This window comes from Triticum aestivum, chromosome 6B, assembly GCF_018294505.1.
Source record: "Triticum aestivum cultivar Chinese Spring chromosome 6B, IWGSC CS RefSeq v2.1, whole genome shotgun sequence".
Taxonomy (NCBI): domain Eukaryota; kingdom Viridiplantae; phylum Streptophyta; class Magnoliopsida; order Poales; family Poaceae; genus Triticum; species Triticum aestivum.
Window position 1 is genome coordinate 473,086,619 of NC_057810.1, and position 18,618 is coordinate 473,105,236.

Sequence of the window (18,618 nt, forward strand, 5' to 3'; positions counted from 1 at the left end):
TTCATGGTGTCTAAAGAAATAACATTCTTCAGTCGTTCTTGGAGTTGACGATTTTCACTAGGCACATCTGTTTGAGTGGAATCACTCGATTCAAAGGATGGAAAAGAATAAATGACAAAGCATACACTCAATAAGCTGTTACCCATGGTCTTCACTTCATCTTGAGCATCCTTCAGATTTTTCTTGGCAAGTTCCAAATCAAGTTGGAGTTGGATCTTCTCCTTCTCCAGGGCAGCATACCGAGTCCCAAGTTCACAAGATTTCCGCGATCAACAACAAGACAATTCAGTCGACAAAAAGAAAGACCCTTTACTTCCGAGTAGAGAAGAGCAAGTTTAGATTGCTGTTATTAAAGGAGTTCTAAGACCACCATTGAATCAAACATTTGATGGCGGTCTCGGGGACTACACCTAGTGGGTGCACTCAGCATGCCCCCACTGGTTCGATTTCCCACTTGGTACAGCCTGCCCGGCCCAAGTGGAGGGAAAAAAACCTTGATCTCAGACCCCCGCCCACTGCCCATAGTCGATAGTGGTCTCGGGGACTACACCCAGTGGGTGCACTTAGCATGCCCCCACTGGATCAGATACCCACTCGACACGGTCTGACCTACTCGAGTGGAAGAACTACACAACAAGAGAAAACATCCAGTGGGTGTACAGACCCATGAAAGATGCACATTAAAGGTTCCAAAATGCTCATCCACGGACATCTTACGAATAATAAAGCAGTAGTTTCAGATAGCATATCCTAACAGAACAAGCGGTGATCCAATCGGAAATCAACCGACAATCGTACTTACTCGGACATTGGTCTGGAGGGCAGAATTGGCGTCGTAAGTAGCCTTACTAGACTCAGACACCACCTTTAGTCGCTCCATCTGGCCAGCTTGGATCATTTCTTCCTTGCCAGCTCCTACTTGGTCCTCATGGACATGATGCAGAGTGAACTGAGTCGACGCTGGAGTTGGTGACGCAACTGGAAGGATCAGAGTTTGAGGTTGCCCAGTCGGACCCGAAGTTTGGACAGTCGACATTGGAGGTTCGTCAGTCGACAAAGGGATAGCAAAAGAAACAACAGCTCGAGACGAGTCACCGAGTTCTTGAACAACAGGCTTGGTCGGCGGGCGAGACGCCCGGTTGGAGGGTACTCTCTTGCTCAAGCCCCGCGAAGTGGTCAAGGCCCTACCTCTTCTTCCTACACCCCTCGGAGGTTCATCCTCATCATCGTCAGAAGTTGGATAACATCTGTTGGCACTACTATCACTCGACAGTGAGATTCCAGTCGACCACCAAAACAGTTGACAAGGTGTAAGCATGTCTGCAGTATCATACCTGCTCGAGAAGTGGCCATGTCTACAGTATTCGTGCTGCTCCACGTCGATCTCCATGTGAGATGTCCCAGAAGTAGCAGCCCTGGAGGTCCAAAATCTCATTTGGTCAAACAAACAAGAAGGTCCACAACAACAATGAAGGAAAAGGAAAAGGAGCACTTATGCCGAAGCGACGGGCACAACCACTTCGATCCTGGGCAGAGCCTTCCGAGGTTTGGGAGGAGCGACTTTGGCTTGCTTTGCAGTCTTCTCCGTCGGCTCTGGAGTTGACGTTCGAGTGCGCTTTGGAATCCTCGCACTCGATGCTGCTGCCTTGCTGTGGCCACCAGCAGGGTCTTGTGATTGCTTGGAGCGTCGCTCAGAGCACGATGGTGACTCGACCTCCTCGCTGTCGTCGGAGTCATCACTGTCGTCGTCACTGTCGTCGTCACTGTCGTCAGCATAATCAATCTCGGCGCTCGCGCCCTCGCTCTCCGCCCTTCCAAGGTGTTGTTCTCCGTTCGGCACGGGCGAATACATCTTCGTAAAAACCTTCAAGGCACAGGTTGCAAATGTCGGTCGGATTCCAGAATTGCTGCATATTGAAAAATACAATACAAAACACTCGAAAAATTACGCCTGACCTATCCTGGAGAGTTCTCGGCGTCGAATGGCAAGATCTGTTTGGCCCCGCATGGGTTGTCCTTGTTCCCGGTGATACTCCGAAGCCACTATGCCACCATCTCCTCTTCGGCCTCTTCCGGGTGAATCCGAGCGGTGTCTTGGCCCGAGTACATCCACATGGGATGGTCGCGAGCTTGCAAGGGCTAGATGCGTCGACTGAGGAACACTTCCAACAGATCCATACCCGTCACTCCGCCTCGGACTAATGCAATGACCGCGTCGACCAAGATGGCTACCTCACCCTTCTCCTCCTCAAATACAGTCAATAAACAAGGGGGTGTGACGTCTCTCCAGAGAGAAAGGAGGAAGGTCAGTCAACTGATTCAAAGTTGGAACATCCTTGCAATAAAACCAGGTAGACTGCCACCCCCTAACCGATTTAGGGAAGGGCATAGGAGGGAAAGAGCTCCTGCCCCTCATCTGGATTCCTAGCCCCCCGCACATTTGGATCACATGTGTCCTTTCGTCAGTCGGATTAGCTTTCTTCACCGACTGAGATCGGCAAGTAAAAATATGCTTGAACAATCCCCAGTGCGGGCGGCATCCCAGGAAGTTCTCACACATCAAAACAAATGCGGCAATGTATGAGATGGTGTTGGGAGGAAAATGATGGATCTGAGCGCCAAAAAAGTTCAAGAAACCTCAAAAGAATGGATGAGGGGGCAGTGAGAAACCTCTTTCGACATGCGTTGTGAGGAGGACTCGCTCGCCGCTGCATGGCTCAGGCTCGATCTCCCCTTCTGGAAGCTTCCAAGACCCCTCGGCAATCAGGCCGTCGGCGACGAGATTCTCCAGATCTTCCACCATGACGGAGGAGCAGATCCAATCTCCCTGAATCCAACCTGGCGACAGAGCAGTCCGCGAGGCCGACCCCTTCGCCGCCTTCTTGCCCTTGGCCGTCGACTTCTTTGCACACTCCAGGGCCGCAGTCTTGTCCTTCGTCATTGCTGTGGAGCTCGAGAGGAGTGGGCAGAGGAGCGTGGCGCCGGGGAAGACGAGGCGGAGAGGCAGAGGAGAAAGGGGCGAATGGCGAGCACTGTTCCACACATCGACAACAACGCCTTATATGGCCACACATCCGAGTGGCTGACTCATGGGACCGTGCAATCCTAGAGCATCCCGCAACTGGCGTAGGCTCGATACATGGCGAAAAAGGTGGCACGAGGATCGAGGAGTCCCTATCCACCTGCCTCGCTTACCGCGCCGCGTCCCGACCCGCGCACTTCTCCAAATTTTGAATCGAGTGAAATCTGTGCCCCGCAAAGCAGTCGATCGCATCGGAGATGTCCAAATCCAATCTGCTCAGCGATATGTTCCTTACTTCACTCGGGAGATCAAGAAGCCAGAATCGATCAAGGCGACTGATGAAGGGTTAAAATACCTGCATACATTCGGGCCCCTAAAGAAATGTGTCCGGGACATTGAATCAGGTCGAAACCAACTTCAACTCTTCGTCACTCGGTCCTCAATCCATTCGGGGCCTAATGACGATGACATGTACCTAGGGTAGGGTCTTAGGCCTGACCTGAATACCCTACCCAAGGGCACCGCACAAGAAGCCAAGACCCATAAAGTTAAACAGAAGATACCGACTGAAATCCTCATACGGTGCAATACACTCGACAGAAAATCTCACTCGGATATCCCAATTCCACCCGACCGTTGTTATTTACTCGAAAGACAAGGATTCACTCGGAGTACAGAAGACCTAGAGCCACCCTTGGATGGCAACGGTCAGGCATTCACTCCGTCATCATAAAGATCATTTAATACGGGCGTTACCAGTAACGACTTAATTCTCATTGAACCCTGGTGTAACAGAGGGCAGCGAGGGGTCGGCACACTCTATATAAGCCACCCCTCCCCTCTTGCACAAGGGTTCGCACCCCCTGTAACTCACACTCCAACCAACAAGCCTCCACGACACCGAGACGTAGGGCTGTTACCTCCTCCGAGAGAGGCCTGAACTCGTAAATCGGAGTGTACAACTTTGCCGTAGCTAGGACTCTGCCCTCTCCTACGTACCCCCTATCTCTACTGTCAGATCCGTTCCCACGACATGGAACAGGCGGAGCTCGATCGTGGGCTCCCTTCCACTTTTGCAAGGAGGGGAGGACCAAAACTTTCCTAAAATGGCAGGTTGCCAGGAATCCCTACGGGGCACTCAGTTGCTGGCTAGGCGCTTCCTATTTAGGACATGTCCGGGAGTCCTCCACGGCAACAAACTCCACAATTCCTTCGCCACATGCCAGTAGCCAGCTTTTCGTCTGAAACCACAGAGCGATCGATTCGTTCGGTATGCTAGCTTCTGATTCCTGAGCGCTCGGCCAGGCTGGAAGCCATGTATTGGGCCAATTCACTGGAGTGAGCTCGTGCATGGGCTATAAGCCTGGTCGGGTGGGTTGTTTTTGGACATTTTTAGCACATGCGTCTAGTGTTAGTCATGGGCCTGCAGGGGAATGCACGAGGAGGGGTGTCTCGAGTCGACGAGGGGAGGAAAGGGGTAGCGCTCGCTCGAACCGGTGCGTGCTTATCTCACTTGCCGGTGGCAGAAGTTTGTAAAATTACATGAACTCCAACTTCTCGATGAAACAGGAGCTCAGGAAACCCAGTTTCGCAAATCCTCATATTTTGCACTACACTCCGCTCCAGCTTCTCTCGGTAAACTCCTGGAGTTGGAGCGTTCGGCCCAACTTCGAAAGTGGAGCCGAAGGAGCCAGGAGTTGGAGGGCTCTGGAACAAGCCCTTAGAAACGGAGGGAGGAGTAGAGTTAAAAAAGATGCAAAAAAATGTGTGGACTCGTACAGTGCGCTGTAGTACAACCGCGTGACATAGCAAGGGTCAACCCTGGCACGTTTGCACGGTCGCCAGAGACAAGACCGAGAAGACCAGACGCGAGCACAGTGCGCCCCCCTACATCCTCTCCCCTGGTCCACAGCGCAAGCCAACTCACACAGCGCAATGAATGACCACTCCCACTGCGACTCAGCACGACCTGACGAGACGACTGTCGCGCCCTGCTTCGAACACCCCCCCCCCCCCCCCCCCCCCCGGTTTTCATTTCAGTTTTCGGCGCAGAGCGGTTCGCTCACGCCCCACGCGCCCAAGCCCAAACCACCGCCGTCCTCCCTCACAATCCCCCGTCCCCCGTCCCCCAACCCAAAAACCCTCGTTTCATCCGCGGCGATTCCCCATCTCCTCTGCCTGCCGCCGGGGAGCGCTCGATTCCGGCCGTCGTTGGGTAAGCATTACTCTTCAACCACTGATGTTCTTTTTTCCTGCGCGACCTGATTAATTGTCTGTCGTAACGTACGTTCGATTTTCGTTTGAGTTACGGCGGGATCGCTGCCGATTTGGGGGGAAAGGGTCGCGCTCCGTGGGTTCGGGGCTTTGGGAGGTGGGTTTTGTCCAGGCCAGAGGTTTTGGCGAGGTTCATGCCCATCGAGTCCGCCATTCCGGCATGCAGCGGGGTCGCTGCCTGCTTGTGTTGGCTTCGAAGGCGACCCGGTTATTAGATTCCCAACTGTGCATGCAAGTCGGACGGTTGCGCCTTCTCGATGAGGGCGACGTTCAGTTCAGCGGTTTTCCTTTTATTACTCTCGGTCTCACCTCTAGATTCCAGTATGGATTTTATTTTCCTTTTAATTCGAGGTAGTCGATTTTGAGCATCTAATGTAGGTACGAACACCGATTGCCTTAGAAGTTGCCATGTTTTACCACCCCTTTCAATTCCTTCTCACATTCGTGTTACCAATTTAGCCATTAACGTCACATTTAACTCTGTCTGTTGTTAAAATGTAAAAAAATAAAACTCTGTTTGTTGGAAACTACTCCCTCCGTGCCAAAAAAAGCTCTTATATTATGGGACGGAGGGAGTACTTGTTATTGGCAGGTGCTTTCAATTCAGCTTCTTCTTCTAAAAAGGTGCTTTCAATTCTTTATTACGTCTAATACGAATGAGCCTAGCTTGCTTGGTAGGAAGTGTGGATGTACACCCCCACCACCCAGGTTCAAGTCTTATTCAACTTGTGCTGGGGTGCTTATCATTGTTTATAAGGCGTCCCGCCTTGGACGCTTAGGTGGCAAGGCGCCCTGGCAGTGCCTTACAATTATGCCCGCTTTACGCGCTTAGACGTCCCTAGGCGCTTACGTGTCAGGGCGCTTACTGCCTTGTAAACAATAAATAAATAAACCAATTTTATAACATGCGAATATGAGGCTGTGTCCTAAGGCGCGACGGTCTGTGCGCCATGAGGACATGAGGCTGTGTCCTAAGGTGACGACACAAGTTGACATGAGAAGCATCAAGTGGCTTGTGCCACAGTGCTGTTCATCAATAAATTCCTTTTTGTTTCGCAAAATATTCCTTTTTGTCCCCCCAAAGATCACTTTTATGACAGCGAGTACGTCATTTAATGTTCTTTTCACCAATGTCTCCATTCAAGAAACCTCCTAACACCAATAACAAACCCTCCTGACAAAACACACTGCATTGAACAATTTGTCTCCAAACTGACAGAGCAGTTGTACATGTTGAACTGATGAGGCTTGCCATGTAAAGATGTATTAATCGAATTCGCTTCTTAGTTGGCGAAGGTGCACCTTTTAACCTTTTGGGTTGCACCAATTTAGCCGAACCAGGTCTCCACAGCTGACCAACCGATGGGGAAGGTTCGGTTCGGCTATACACGAACAGCTAATCTGCGCTCCTTCGTCAGATTGGGAACCTATTCGAGGATGTGATTAATGTAGAAGCGGGCAATTTCTTTGCGCTTTGCAACATGTTGGAAAAGTGGCCCTAAATGTGGAATAGCATTTATAATTGGTAGCTGCAAGGTACTACACAGGAGATCTTTTTTCCCTGATTTTAACAAACTAGAGGCATCAAAATATGAATATTTTGTTATGGTTAGTGCCTATGATATGGGAGTAGTGCACTCAACCCGTGTTTCCTTGTCAGTCCTTCTATTACTTAAATTACTTAGTGCGGGCAATAAATTGTAGAAGATGCCATCAGATTTTTCCTTAGACTGTTGGCCCACAAATCCAACAACCTGCCAATGGAAGTATTAGAGATATTTTCAATATAAATTACGCCTGAAATGTGGAACTATTACTTTATTGAAGAAATTGGTTAAAACTTTGAACTTTGATTTATTTCTATGTTCATTAAGTATCATAAGAAATTTCTGTATCATGATCTTTAACCGAGAATTTGGAGGCATTTTTGCAGTTCTTCTCACCTGGTCACATAAATATAGAAGAATTTTGCATCCTTCCTTGACCAATGATACAAATTTCACTGTGTTTAAATGCATGGTCTTGAAATGTCTATCCTTATCATTGTTTAGGCCTGCTTGATCTTCCGCATAGCACATATGTGAGCCAGTTAGCTGGTGCTTGCATCACGAAATGATCCTTAATCAGTTGCACAGAAGAGAATCAACTTAGCTAAGGTGGAATTACCATCTCTGTGAGGAAAGTTCCAGTGTTTTTTTCTGTTCTACAAACAGCATAAAATTTTCACCTCAGTCAGATAGTCACCCAACTAAATTGAGATATTATGGATTACAACGAAGCTTGCAAGGGATCATTCGAATCCGAAAGTTGTGAGATTGGCAAGATTGGAGTGGCAAAAATTGAACATTATGAATCTGAACTAGAAGAAGGTGAGATCAGAGAGGCAGATGAGGCATCCGGATTAGAAAGCCCTATCCAGAATGGCACAGCTGCAAATGCTGAACAGGAGCAGGTCCATATAAGGCAATCAGCTTCACGGCAAAGAGCTTCTCATAATGTAGATACTGCAGGTATTGTGGTTTTGCAACATAGAGTGATCCACAAACACATGCTTCCAAGCATTGTACGCTCATTTGTGCAAGATACGATTGAAAAGGAGCAGGCCCTTATGAGGCCATCAACTTCACCTGAAAGAGCTTCCTGTGAAGGAAGGATTGCAGGTATTAATTTTGTGCAGCAGTGTAAGTGTAGTGCAATCCACGAGAACATGGCTGCAAGTCTTAAAGAGTTAAGCACATCTTCTCAAGTGGTGGTTGAAGAGGAGTCATCAACTTCAGCTGAAAGAGGTTCTCGCCTTGGAGGGACTGCATGTACTGCTGTTGTGCAACAATCTAAGTATGCTGCATCTGAGGGCCGATATGTTAATGTGAGTCAGTCAACTTTGCATAGAAAATGTGGGAACCACCGTCGAAGCTATTCACCATCTATCTATAGTAGTTCAAAAGAAAGGCATAAGAAAAGGAAGGAAGGATGTTTTAGGTACTCTGATTCCCATTGGGCCACGAAAATGATTGAGGAAGTTTGTTCAGAAAGGTCCAAAACACTACTGTCACGGCAGACTGTAGATCGGAAGAAATTCAACAATGAGCAAAAAAAGAAGAAGATAGAATTCTTCCAAAAACATGTGAATTCTTATAAATTCCATTATGCACATGTTGCACCAACTATAAGATATTGCAGGATGATGTTGCCTAAGCTACATTCCAGCATGTTGCGCTACAGATTTCATCGACATATGATATCTCAGCTAATAAAATTTTATAAACAGCTTATACGTGACAGGGACAAAGAGAACAGAATAAAAGAGCGCTGGATATTTGAGGCCAAAGCTGGCTACCTTAAGAAATGGTTTTATGTGACTAGCTTGCCATATTCTAAATTCAAGCCAGAGGAACTAGAAAGCTGTATAGTTGACTATTCAGATGGTGAACAGCATCTAAAATATTTTGACATGCAATCTATAACCACTCAAATTGAAGCAATTGCCTCTAATAAAGAACCTAGAGGCACCTTTGCAACTGATATTACTGTGCCCAATCTAGAAAATTCACCATCATCGCTTGAAACAAATGAACATACAAAGCTTGGGTTTTCAGTTGGTATAGCAGAAGAAATGGCCACCTTAGAAAGCAGGCCTTCGCAATACACCTGTGCTCCCTCGATGGAGTTTTGTCATGAAAATCAGACACAAACTACCTTCCCGGCAGCAGATAAAAACGAGGAAGGAGATGTGGAGAGACCCTCTGCTTGCCAGCTTGATGTGAGTGCAGCACTAGAACCTGCTAAGACACCGACAACAGGTAAGGCAAGTGATGATTGTGAGCCTACTCTAGAACACTCGCAATTGCTGCTTGTAACGAATGAAGCTACAAAGCCCGGGTTTTCAGTTGGTGTATCAAAAGAAATGGCTACCTTAGAAAGCAGCTCCTTGCAGGTAACCAGTGTGTCAGGAATGGAGTTTCGTGAAAAAGATGGGACCCAAATTATCTTCTCAGCAGCTGACAGCAATGAGGGACGAAACACGGAGAGCCCCTGTGCTTCTCGGTTTGTCATGAGTTCAGCATCAGGACTTGCTATTGCAGTGAGCACTGATACAGAAAATGCTGCCTCGATTTCTAGAGAAAAACGAAGGCACATGTGTTCTAGCAATGATATTTCAGAAGGTCCATGTAGATCAGGGACAAAGTTAGGTGAAAAAGATGGGACACATATCTCCTCACCAGCAACGCAAATTGTCTTCTCAATAGCAGCACAAAACGAGGGGGAAACCATGGAGAGCCCCTGTGGTTCTCAGTCTGTCATGAGTTTAGCATCAGAACCTACTATTGCAGCGAGCAATGGTACAGAAAATGCTGCCTCGATTTATAGAGAAAAACGAAGGCGCATCGGTTCAGGCAATGATGATATTTCAGAAGGTTCATGTTGCAGGCCAGGGAGAAAGTCTGGTGAAAAAGATGGGACACAAATCACCTTATCACTAGCAACACAAAATGAGGGGGGAGACATGGAGAGATCTTGTGCTTCTCATTCTGACGCAGATACGGCACTAGAACTTGCGATGACAGTGAACACTGATTCAGAAAATGCCGTGTCTGGTTCTAATGAAAAGCAACTGGCTATGACAGTGAACATTGATTCACAGAATGCTCCATCTGGTTCTAATGTAAAGCAAAAGCACATAAATTCAGGCAATAATATTTCAGAAGGTTCATGTTCTAGGCCCGAGATAATGCCTACCTCGAACCTTTTCAGAACAACATTGCGTCAAGAGGTATTTTAGTTCAGTCTTTTAATTATAGTTTAGTGTTGTCTCAACAATTGTTTTTTTTATGGATTGGGTTGCGACAACAGGAAAACTTATGTTGGACATAAGTAAACTGAAAATTATCAAAAAGAAGCTAGTTATCATTAGGAAAGATAAACAGTGAACAATAAATTTCTTGTTTGTTTTGTATCCTAACAGCATCTGCCCAGTGTTAAATTATTAAATTTACAAGTAATTCAACAATGATTGGAGGCTATAAATACATTCACAAGAACTGTCAGATTACATCTCATTTTAGCTGTATTTTTTAAAATGGTCTCTAGGTGAACTTATAAGAACTATTAATAGTGTCTCATCGTCCTTACTTGTGGCCGTTTATAAATTGCCATTGACATATTTGGCATTGTTTATCTGCAGGAACCTCCAGCTGCAAGATCACCTCCACCTTCAGGTGACAGTAGACAAGTGGTTCAAGCCGAGGATATAAGCGGCGAGGAAGTACCTAGTAGTCAAGTACCTTCCTTTGCCCAAGTTACCGAGCAGCCAAACATGCACTTCAATACCCAAAGTGTGATGAACCATCACCATTTCGGTTCAACTTGCCAGTTTGCTAGTCCTCCATATCAACCACCTTGTAGGGATACTCATTCAGCAAGAATTGAGGCTGACAGTGTTGGGGCATCACATGTTCATCCAACGTCAGCTAATCAGGTGCCAACAGGCTCCACTCCTGGGCCTCGTTTGGCTGAAGATGGGCTTGATTCAAATCACAGTCCTGGGGCATCACATGTTCATCCAGCTTCAGACAATCAGGTGCCAACAGGCTCCCCTCCTGGGCCATCTTTGGCTGAAGATGGGCTTGACTTGAATCTATTTACCATTGAGTTGAGTCGATTACAAAAGTTGGCTGATCTGATGACAAAGAGGCATCAAGAGAAGGTCTCTTTCTTGAATTCCTCTTCTACTTTTGTATTTTATCTTATTTCAAGAAGCACGTGCACAACGATTGCACCCTATTTAGGTATTACTCATGAATCTCCGGTTGTGTTTTGCCAGATAGACCAGCTTAATTTGGCACGTGAAATAGAGTTGTCTCAAGCTAAAAGGAAGTATGACGAGCTGGAATATAATTTAGAGGTAGAAACATTACAGCGAAAGAGAGAACTTAAGATAAAAGCTGATAAAATTTACAAACAGCAGATATTGGCTGAGGTATTACAGGTTATATTTAAGGCTTCTGCTAGAGTTGTTCCAGACAGTCCTAGAGGTAAATATCTTTCATACATCTTAACTCGGTTTGTTAAGATACAGTTACTACCTTGGCATTGACATATTATTTCTTTGATTTTATATCAATTAGTTGAAGGAGTTTATTATTGCTAATATAGGGGGAAGCATAAGGACATCATAAATGATAAATTGATCGAGTTATATGCGTTATTACTTGGTAGTTCTCACTCTGGCTTGTGTACATTCTGTTACCATTTAGTTTTCCATGTATATAGTTATTATGTACTCCCTCCATCCGATATAGTTATTTTGTACTCCCTCCATCCGGGTTTATTGGGCCCGTGAGCAGTTTAGCCTCGTCCCTTCCTATTAGGCCCCGTAATTTACTCCGCATGAAAATTGCAGTTTTCTTCCTCGATCTTTCTTCTGTTTATGCGTGACTCGAGGTGATTAATTAGGTTGTTGAATAAATAAAAGGAGAGAAATTAGTAGCCAACGCATGCACGCCCATGAACAACTCCACATTAACTATTGTAGCTAATTATGGAAGGAGAAAGGCCCTTCCACTTTAATCAGACACAGATCACCAAAATGTTATGGGAGTAATTGTCCTGCCTTGGTCCTAGTGTTTTTGCCGTTGGGTCTAATAAACCCAGACGGAGGGAGTACTAAGTATAACCACGTGCCCTTGTGGTCTTGTGCAAGGTTCTTATTATTGGAAATTTGGATATTTTCCACTCCAGGGACTGGGAATTCGACCTGTTACCCCATGTCCCAGTGACCTTTTCCCTATGACCCAAATATTAATGAGACATGGGTCGGACTGCCATTCTTGGAAGTGGCAAAATCCAACATTTCCCTCATTGCGCTGAACAAATTCTTACTTTTTGTCACTTCTTTTCCTTTCAAGCTGAAGTTTCTGGTGAAGTTTGTATATGGCTTGCCACTTGTGGTTTGCCCTTTGGTCTGCATCGCTTGGGTACAAAAAAAAAACATTTGAGGGGATTCCAGCCTGGCTTTGCTTAGAATCAGCTTGAAACTACCGTGGAACATGAAATCAATCTTCCACTTGGCTAGTTTATTGTCTCAAACCAAATTCGAGCCCATCTTAGAAATTTAGATAGTCTTTGATATCTTATAATTTGATAAATTTATGCATAGCTGTATATACTAGCCATTCCAGATGCCCTTAATATCTGGTTTTACATTTGTGTCTGATAAGGTGTAAAAAATTTGGTAATAGCAAAGGGTTTCGTTAATATATGCACCCTTTCCTTGCGGCATGGTTGTTAGAATAAATCCGAGGCATATACCGTTGATCATCCGAGGACCAAGCAATCACACGAGCACGACACCGAGATTTTTTAACGAGGTTCACCGATATGGCTACATCCCCGGGGCCTGACTACGGGCGCTCCTCCCCGTGACACCATTACAATACCGCACCCGGTCGCCCTGGACGCCGTCACATGCCGCCGGCTTCCCCTGCGTTTCGGTGCTATTATGTTGGCATAGGTTATGTCGTGTGTCTACCCTCGCTATATAAGAGAGGCCTAGGATACAAGTGTCCTATTAGGACACGACTCCATATCCTATCTAAACACAATACTACTCAGAGTCCAACTATAACCTACCTTGTACACTATATTCGACACAACTCTAATAAACTCCACCTTGGCGAATATTCTCCACCACATTGAATTTGTCCATGCGTCAAACTTCCATGTACATTGGACTTGAGCTCATCCCGTGTGTTCTGCTGCTACTCCAAAGACTCCATATGACTCCACCTGCAACTTGTAGTCCCTTCTTTTCTTGACCACAGTCAACACTCGAGCGAAAATTAAGTTCCACATTACTCTAGTTTGCGCTCCCAACTTCCAGAGTATCAGTCCAACGCCATCACACACTGATCACTGACCTACGTGAAAGTGAACAACTCACATACTGGGTGTCACACGTAAGAGTTACCTGAACTCAACATCACCGCTCCTTTCTTGACCGCCAGTCTGAAACTTGAAAGAATTTCACCGTTGCTTGTAGTCATCCCAAGTCAAATTCGCAGTTGTCTCACCACATGTATGGCCACCAGAGCCCTGGCCGTCTCCATGTCCCGTGCATACTGCACGCCTCGCCACTATTACTGCGTCGAGCCTCCGCCGTCCTGGTCGAGTCTCAAGGGTCGCAAAACCACACCACTCAACCCCCACTGCAGAGTACCACCGATCATCACCGACTAATGATGAGTTTCACGCTTCCATCAGACCACTGGGCTCCAGTCTGAACTAAGTGTCATTCGCTTTTCCCCCCTTGCTGAATAGGCTTCGATTCCCTGGATCCTTACACCGTAGCCCCTCAATCCAGCACCAAGTGAAGTCTTCTAGACTCCAGCTCCACCTTCAACATGACTCCATGGTAGATGATCAGTCCACCCTTGCGTCCCGTCGACTTCAAGCTCCGTGTGTACACCACCTTGAATCAACCCCACGCCATAGTCTTGTCGAAGTCACACAAGCCCTCGGGCCTGCGCCACGTGTTTCCACGCCCAGAAGTCGGTCACCATCAGCATCACGCTCCTATGTCGTCTTTGCCGATCCCATCACCGTCTTCTGTACCAGCCGACTTGCGTCGATCCGTCAGACTGACTAGTCCGACCTAGCCGAACTTGTCCGGCCGCAACCATGTTTCACCTTGCATCGTGTTTCCAACACATACCATGCATTACTCGACGCCCTGTTAAACATGATCCTCATGACACGCTTGTCCGCGCGCCTCCATAGCCTGTCCACGTGTTCCAAGCCTTTTCAGCAAATCGACCTAGAAAAACTTTCATGCAACCTGCACAATTTTTCTTGTCTCTATTTGTTGTTGTAGCTTCTTCGTGCACTTTAGCAGAACAAGATCAAACTTGATCCAACCAGACTGCTCTTGTACACACACGTGACCCTGGCCGCTCCTTTTTTTTTCAACAAACCAATCTCGTGCTCCCTTCGTATCCTTTGTCCCAGACTCCATAGTGCAAGCAGCTACCCTGCATCGGCCACTCCAATCCACCATGGCTGCACAAGGGCCTCGCCTCCAAAGAACGCATTACCAGCCCCATTGGGCCAGCCTGCCACGTCCTAGGCCGTTGCCCACGAGCAACCTTGGCCACACGCAACCGAACTCGTCGACTCGGACAAGCCAAGGACTCCTACTGCCGCACAATTTCAGCGAGATCCGCCTCAAACAGCTTCCGTACGAACGATTCCTCTTGACTGCTAAACAACGTAGCAACTCGCCGACACCATCGATTTTCCGATCGGTGCACCCGACCATCGATTTGGCGAATTCTTCCGCTTCTTCCTCTAGATCAACACACAACGTCCTCCTCGTAACCTTGCTCATGATACCACTTGTTAGAATAAATCCGAGGCATATACCGTTGATCATCCGAGGACCAAGCAATCACACGAGCACGACACTGAGATTTTTTAACGAGGTTCACCGATATGGCTACATCCCCGGGGCCTGACTACGGGCGCTCCTCCCCGTGACACCATTACAATACCGCACCCGGTCGCCCTGGACGCCGGCACATGCCGCCGACTTCCCCTGCGTTCTGTCAATTGACCTTGTTGGAAGTTCTGTGGGTGCATGGATTTGGCAAGTAATGGTGTTCTTGGGTGACCTTGATCCTTGCTTCTTGGAGCTCCAAGATCCTTGTTAATGGGCACCCCTTTGCTAGGGTTTGGCATCGTAAAGGGTTGCGGCAAGGCGATCCTCTTTTGCCGTTGCTCTTCGTGATCATTATGAACATCCTTGGGCTTTGTTCAATGCCGTGGATGATTCAGGGCTCTTGAGCCCCATGGTGCACTTGGGGATCCGACATAGGCTTTCCTGTTCGCGGATGATGTTGCTCTCATCATTTGGCCTTGTGGAGAAGCAGGAGATCCAAACTGCCTTGCTGATTATGGAGATCTTTGTGGATGCGTCTGGTCTTCAGATTAATTTCCAAAAAAGCGTGGCCACCTTGATTCGTTGTCAGGGCAGTGATCTGGGGTTTGCCTTGTTTCTGCCGTGTGTTGTTGTGGAATTTCCGTGCCTATACCTTTGTCTGCCGCTGTCGCATGAAAAACTATCCCAAAGCTCAACTCCAGCCTTATATTGACAAGCTGGCCAAAAGGATCTCAGCCTGGAAAGGAAATCTTATGGCGGACGCTGGGCACTTGATCCTTGTTTCTTGTGCAGGCGCTACATTATGATGGACTCTCCCTTGCGAAGTAAATGAATGTTTGCCTGGAAAAGATTTGTAGATTTTTTTTGGTGCGTCAAGGACTCGTCGTCCGGTGGGTTTTGCCTGGTTTGTTTACCGAAGCACTTGGGTGGCCTGGATCTTTGGAATTTTTCCATTGTGCACGAGATGATGAAAATGCGTTGGCTTTGGTTTGACAAAGTGGCTCTGGACAAGCCGTGGGAAAATCTTAGCTTGACATGCTCAGATCAAACCCTGTTCTATGCCTTGGTCAAGGTGCAGATTGGGAATGGCGCAAACTGGCTTTTCTGGACCGACAGATGGATTGAGAGGGACTCTGTGCAAATCCATCGCGCCGGATCTGTTGGAGTTCATTCCCCTCAAGATCATGGATTCTAGGACGCTAGCTCAGGCACTCCTCAACAACAGCTGGATTGATGATAACGTTGGAGGGTTGTCTAGTCTGGCCATCGCCCCGATGCTCTTGCTTGCCCGTGTGGCTGACCTGGTCCAGCTTGCGCCTGGTATGCCCGATCATTTCTGCCGGGCATGGGAGCTGGAGCCAGCTTCTCGGTCCTTTTGGCTTACCGCGTGAACTATGGCCACTTCATGAGCTCATTTGGCGTGCCTGCGCTCCTCTCAAGTTCAAGTTCTTTACCTGGAAAGCTGTGGAGCGGAGGAAGCGCCATGGCCTTGCTGATAATGACATGTGCCCTTTGTGCTCTCGGTGTGTGGAGTTGTTGTTGTATCACCCGCTCATCCAATGTTGCTCTGGCACCAAGTTTGGTCAGGGCCAGCCCTAGCATCATGTAGACCTTAGTGCGAGTGAGGTACAATTGACAGAGTAATATGAATACTTCTACCGGTATATATCTCATAGCATGAAAATATGAAGGCATAAGCATAAAAACTGTAATTTTAATTAGCAAATAAAGTCTTAATACATATGATTATATGATGCAAATGATGATTATAAGATACATGTGCTCTACCATAAGCAACTATTGGATAAATACAACGTGGTGAAGCGCCCGCGCGGGGAATGTACACCCCGTAATAGTGTTGACATTATGTTCTGCAAATCACACTTTTTTGTAATTTATTCTGATATGTAGATGTATTGGGCTTTGGGCCCTTATTAGATGGGCCTTAGGCCAGCTCACCTTTTGCCATGGCCTAGGGCCGGCCCTGAGTTTGGTTCCAGTCTATTTGTGCCCGGGCGCGTGCGAGCTTTACCCATCTACCTCAGACTGCCTTATCAACTGCTGGCCTAGGCTGGCGTTGTCCTAGAAGCTCGGGAAACGGCTTGGTCCTCCCTGTCTTGCGCAGCCTTTGGCTGGAAAGAAATGCCCGGCTCTTTTGTTCTGAGTCTAAGTCAAGACTATGACTGTTCTTTGTCTTCCATCCTAGCGATGTGGGGGCGTGGAAAACTGTAGGTATTGTGAGAGTGATGGCTCTGTAGTTGTATTTGTCGCTTGCAACGGACCTTGTTTGGGTTTCCTATCTATTGAAAAAAGAAGTGTTTTCTCTCGTGTTCCTGTAAAAAAAAATGTGATAACAATGTTTCAGAAAAATGTCAATGCATGTATGTTGCCTTATTCTCTATTCCCTCTAGTATCAATCATGTCACCCAGAAATGCCTTATTTAGCTGCATGCATTGCTTTAGCTTTTACTCCATATATTTCGATATTCAACGATTTTGATTGATCCATTACTCTTACTTTGTAGGTCGTAGTTAAATATTTCTGCATTTGACTGATAATAAATTAGATAGGCTGCATAGCAAAAAAAAAAACATCTAATAATCTACTCCCTCCGTCCCATAATACAAGACGTTTTTTGACACTACTCTAATGTCAAAAAGCGTCTTAGATTATGGGACGGAGGGAGTAATAAGTTAGAAGTCTACTAGTCTAGTATACCTATACAATTTTGACTATGATTCTCGCGTATAATATGTCCATAAAATGAGTACAGTACTCCCTCCGTAAAGAAATATATTTCTTTACAGAGGGAGTACATTGCAAGATAAATATAACAATTACATTCATATATAATCCATCTATTTTGGTACAGTATATATTAGTGGTCAAAGTAGTGCATGGAAGACCGTGAAAAGTCAACTGTGCCTTACATTTTGGGAAGAGGGAGTATTGTTTTGCTCATACTTGTTTTTTTTTCTTTTTTCGAGAAAACGCAAAGAGATTTTTGCGTTTCTTTGTATTGAAAAGATAGGGTTTATGCTACAATCCTCCTAGGAGGTACGTCGAAAAGCATATTTACTGTCAACTCTTGCTGATGTATTCTTTCATGTATCAGGTGCTGCCCAGGAAACCATGGCAGGGCCTAGTCGGTCGGCAGACCAGCGCAGTTTTCACATTCCTGCACCTGTTTCAGCCCCCGGAGCATCAACAGGCGCCTCCCTCAGACAGCGTCCTGCGACCGCGCAACGCACTGCTATGGACTCGATGAATCATCCAAGTGGTGGCATGGGTAATAGACCAGCATAACGGGAAGTGTCTCCCGGCCGTGGGGCTGCGAGCCTGGAGAAATAGTGCAGCGGATGCTGCTCTTTGAACAAATCATGCTGCCTGTAAGCCTACCGTTGGAGTTGTGTTGTGTGTACATCTGGAATTCAGAGCTTCCATCTGAGCTTTGCTTAAATGAGAAGTAGACCTGAGATTCGTTCAGTTGTTATAGCGCTAGCTGACTAGATGGTAGCAATTCATGTCTGTTGATGTTAAAATCTGCCTTTTGAAAACCTGGTTGAATTTATGGTTGGACTGGAGAGTCGTAATTTTATCAGGAGAGATCTATGAGCATTTATAATCTGGTTTAAACATTACCTGGTGCAAACATTACCCGAAAGTCTGATAATTTGTGCAAGAGTATAACGGCATATCCTGATTATCTTACAATTTGCTATTGCACCTTCTATTACTGAATAAAAAATATTGACACAGCGGTAGGTTGAGTATGCATAGATGCCAAATTCTGTGCGCGTCCGAGTCACTTGATCCAGCAAACTTTGGAGCACCCAGAACCAAGAGATCAGCCTCCATTCGTCATACCAAACTGTCTTGTCTCGTCGT

At 46.6% G+C, this 18,618-nt stretch overlaps 1 protein-coding gene across 2 annotated transcripts; it reads left to right on the top strand.

Annotated features, from left to right (window-relative positions):
• The first annotated feature begins 5,075 nt into the window (after positions 1-5,075).
• On the top strand, positions 5,076-18,368 carry LOC123137532 (uncharacterized). Of its 2 annotated transcripts, XM_044557321.1 has the most exons (5): positions 5,076-5,237; positions 7,348-10,067; positions 10,479-11,000; positions 11,118-11,328; positions 17,846-18,368. In XM_044557321.1, exons 2-5 carry the CDS (start codon positions 7,560-7,562, stop codon positions 18,034-18,036), a joined length of 3,432 nt encoding a protein of 1,143 aa, XP_044413256.1. In that variant the 5' UTR covers positions 5,076-5,237; positions 7,348-7,559; the 3' UTR covers positions 18,037-18,368. The 2 variants fall into 2 exon arrangements, with proteins under 2 accessions (XP_044413256.1, XP_044413257.1); XM_044557322.1 differs by lacking the exon at positions 11,118-11,328.
• Positions 18,369-18,618: the final 250 nt, after the last annotated feature.

What these genes read in the sequence shown, in the direction of transcription:
- LOC123137532 (XM_044557321.1), top strand. Translation starts at nt 7,560, where the DNA reads ATGGATTACAACGAAGCTTGCAAGGGATCATTCGAATCCGAAAGTTGT. An exon ending in GAACAACATTGCGTCAAGAG is followed by an intron (nt 10,068 to 10,478) that starts GTATTTTAGTTC and finishes GTTTATCTGCAG; the next exon opens with GAACCTCCAGCTGCAAGATC. An exon ending in TGTTCCAGACAGTCCTAGAG is followed by an intron (nt 11,329 to 17,845) that starts GTAAATATCTTT and finishes TTCATGTATCAG; the next exon opens with GTGCTGCCCAGGAAACCATG.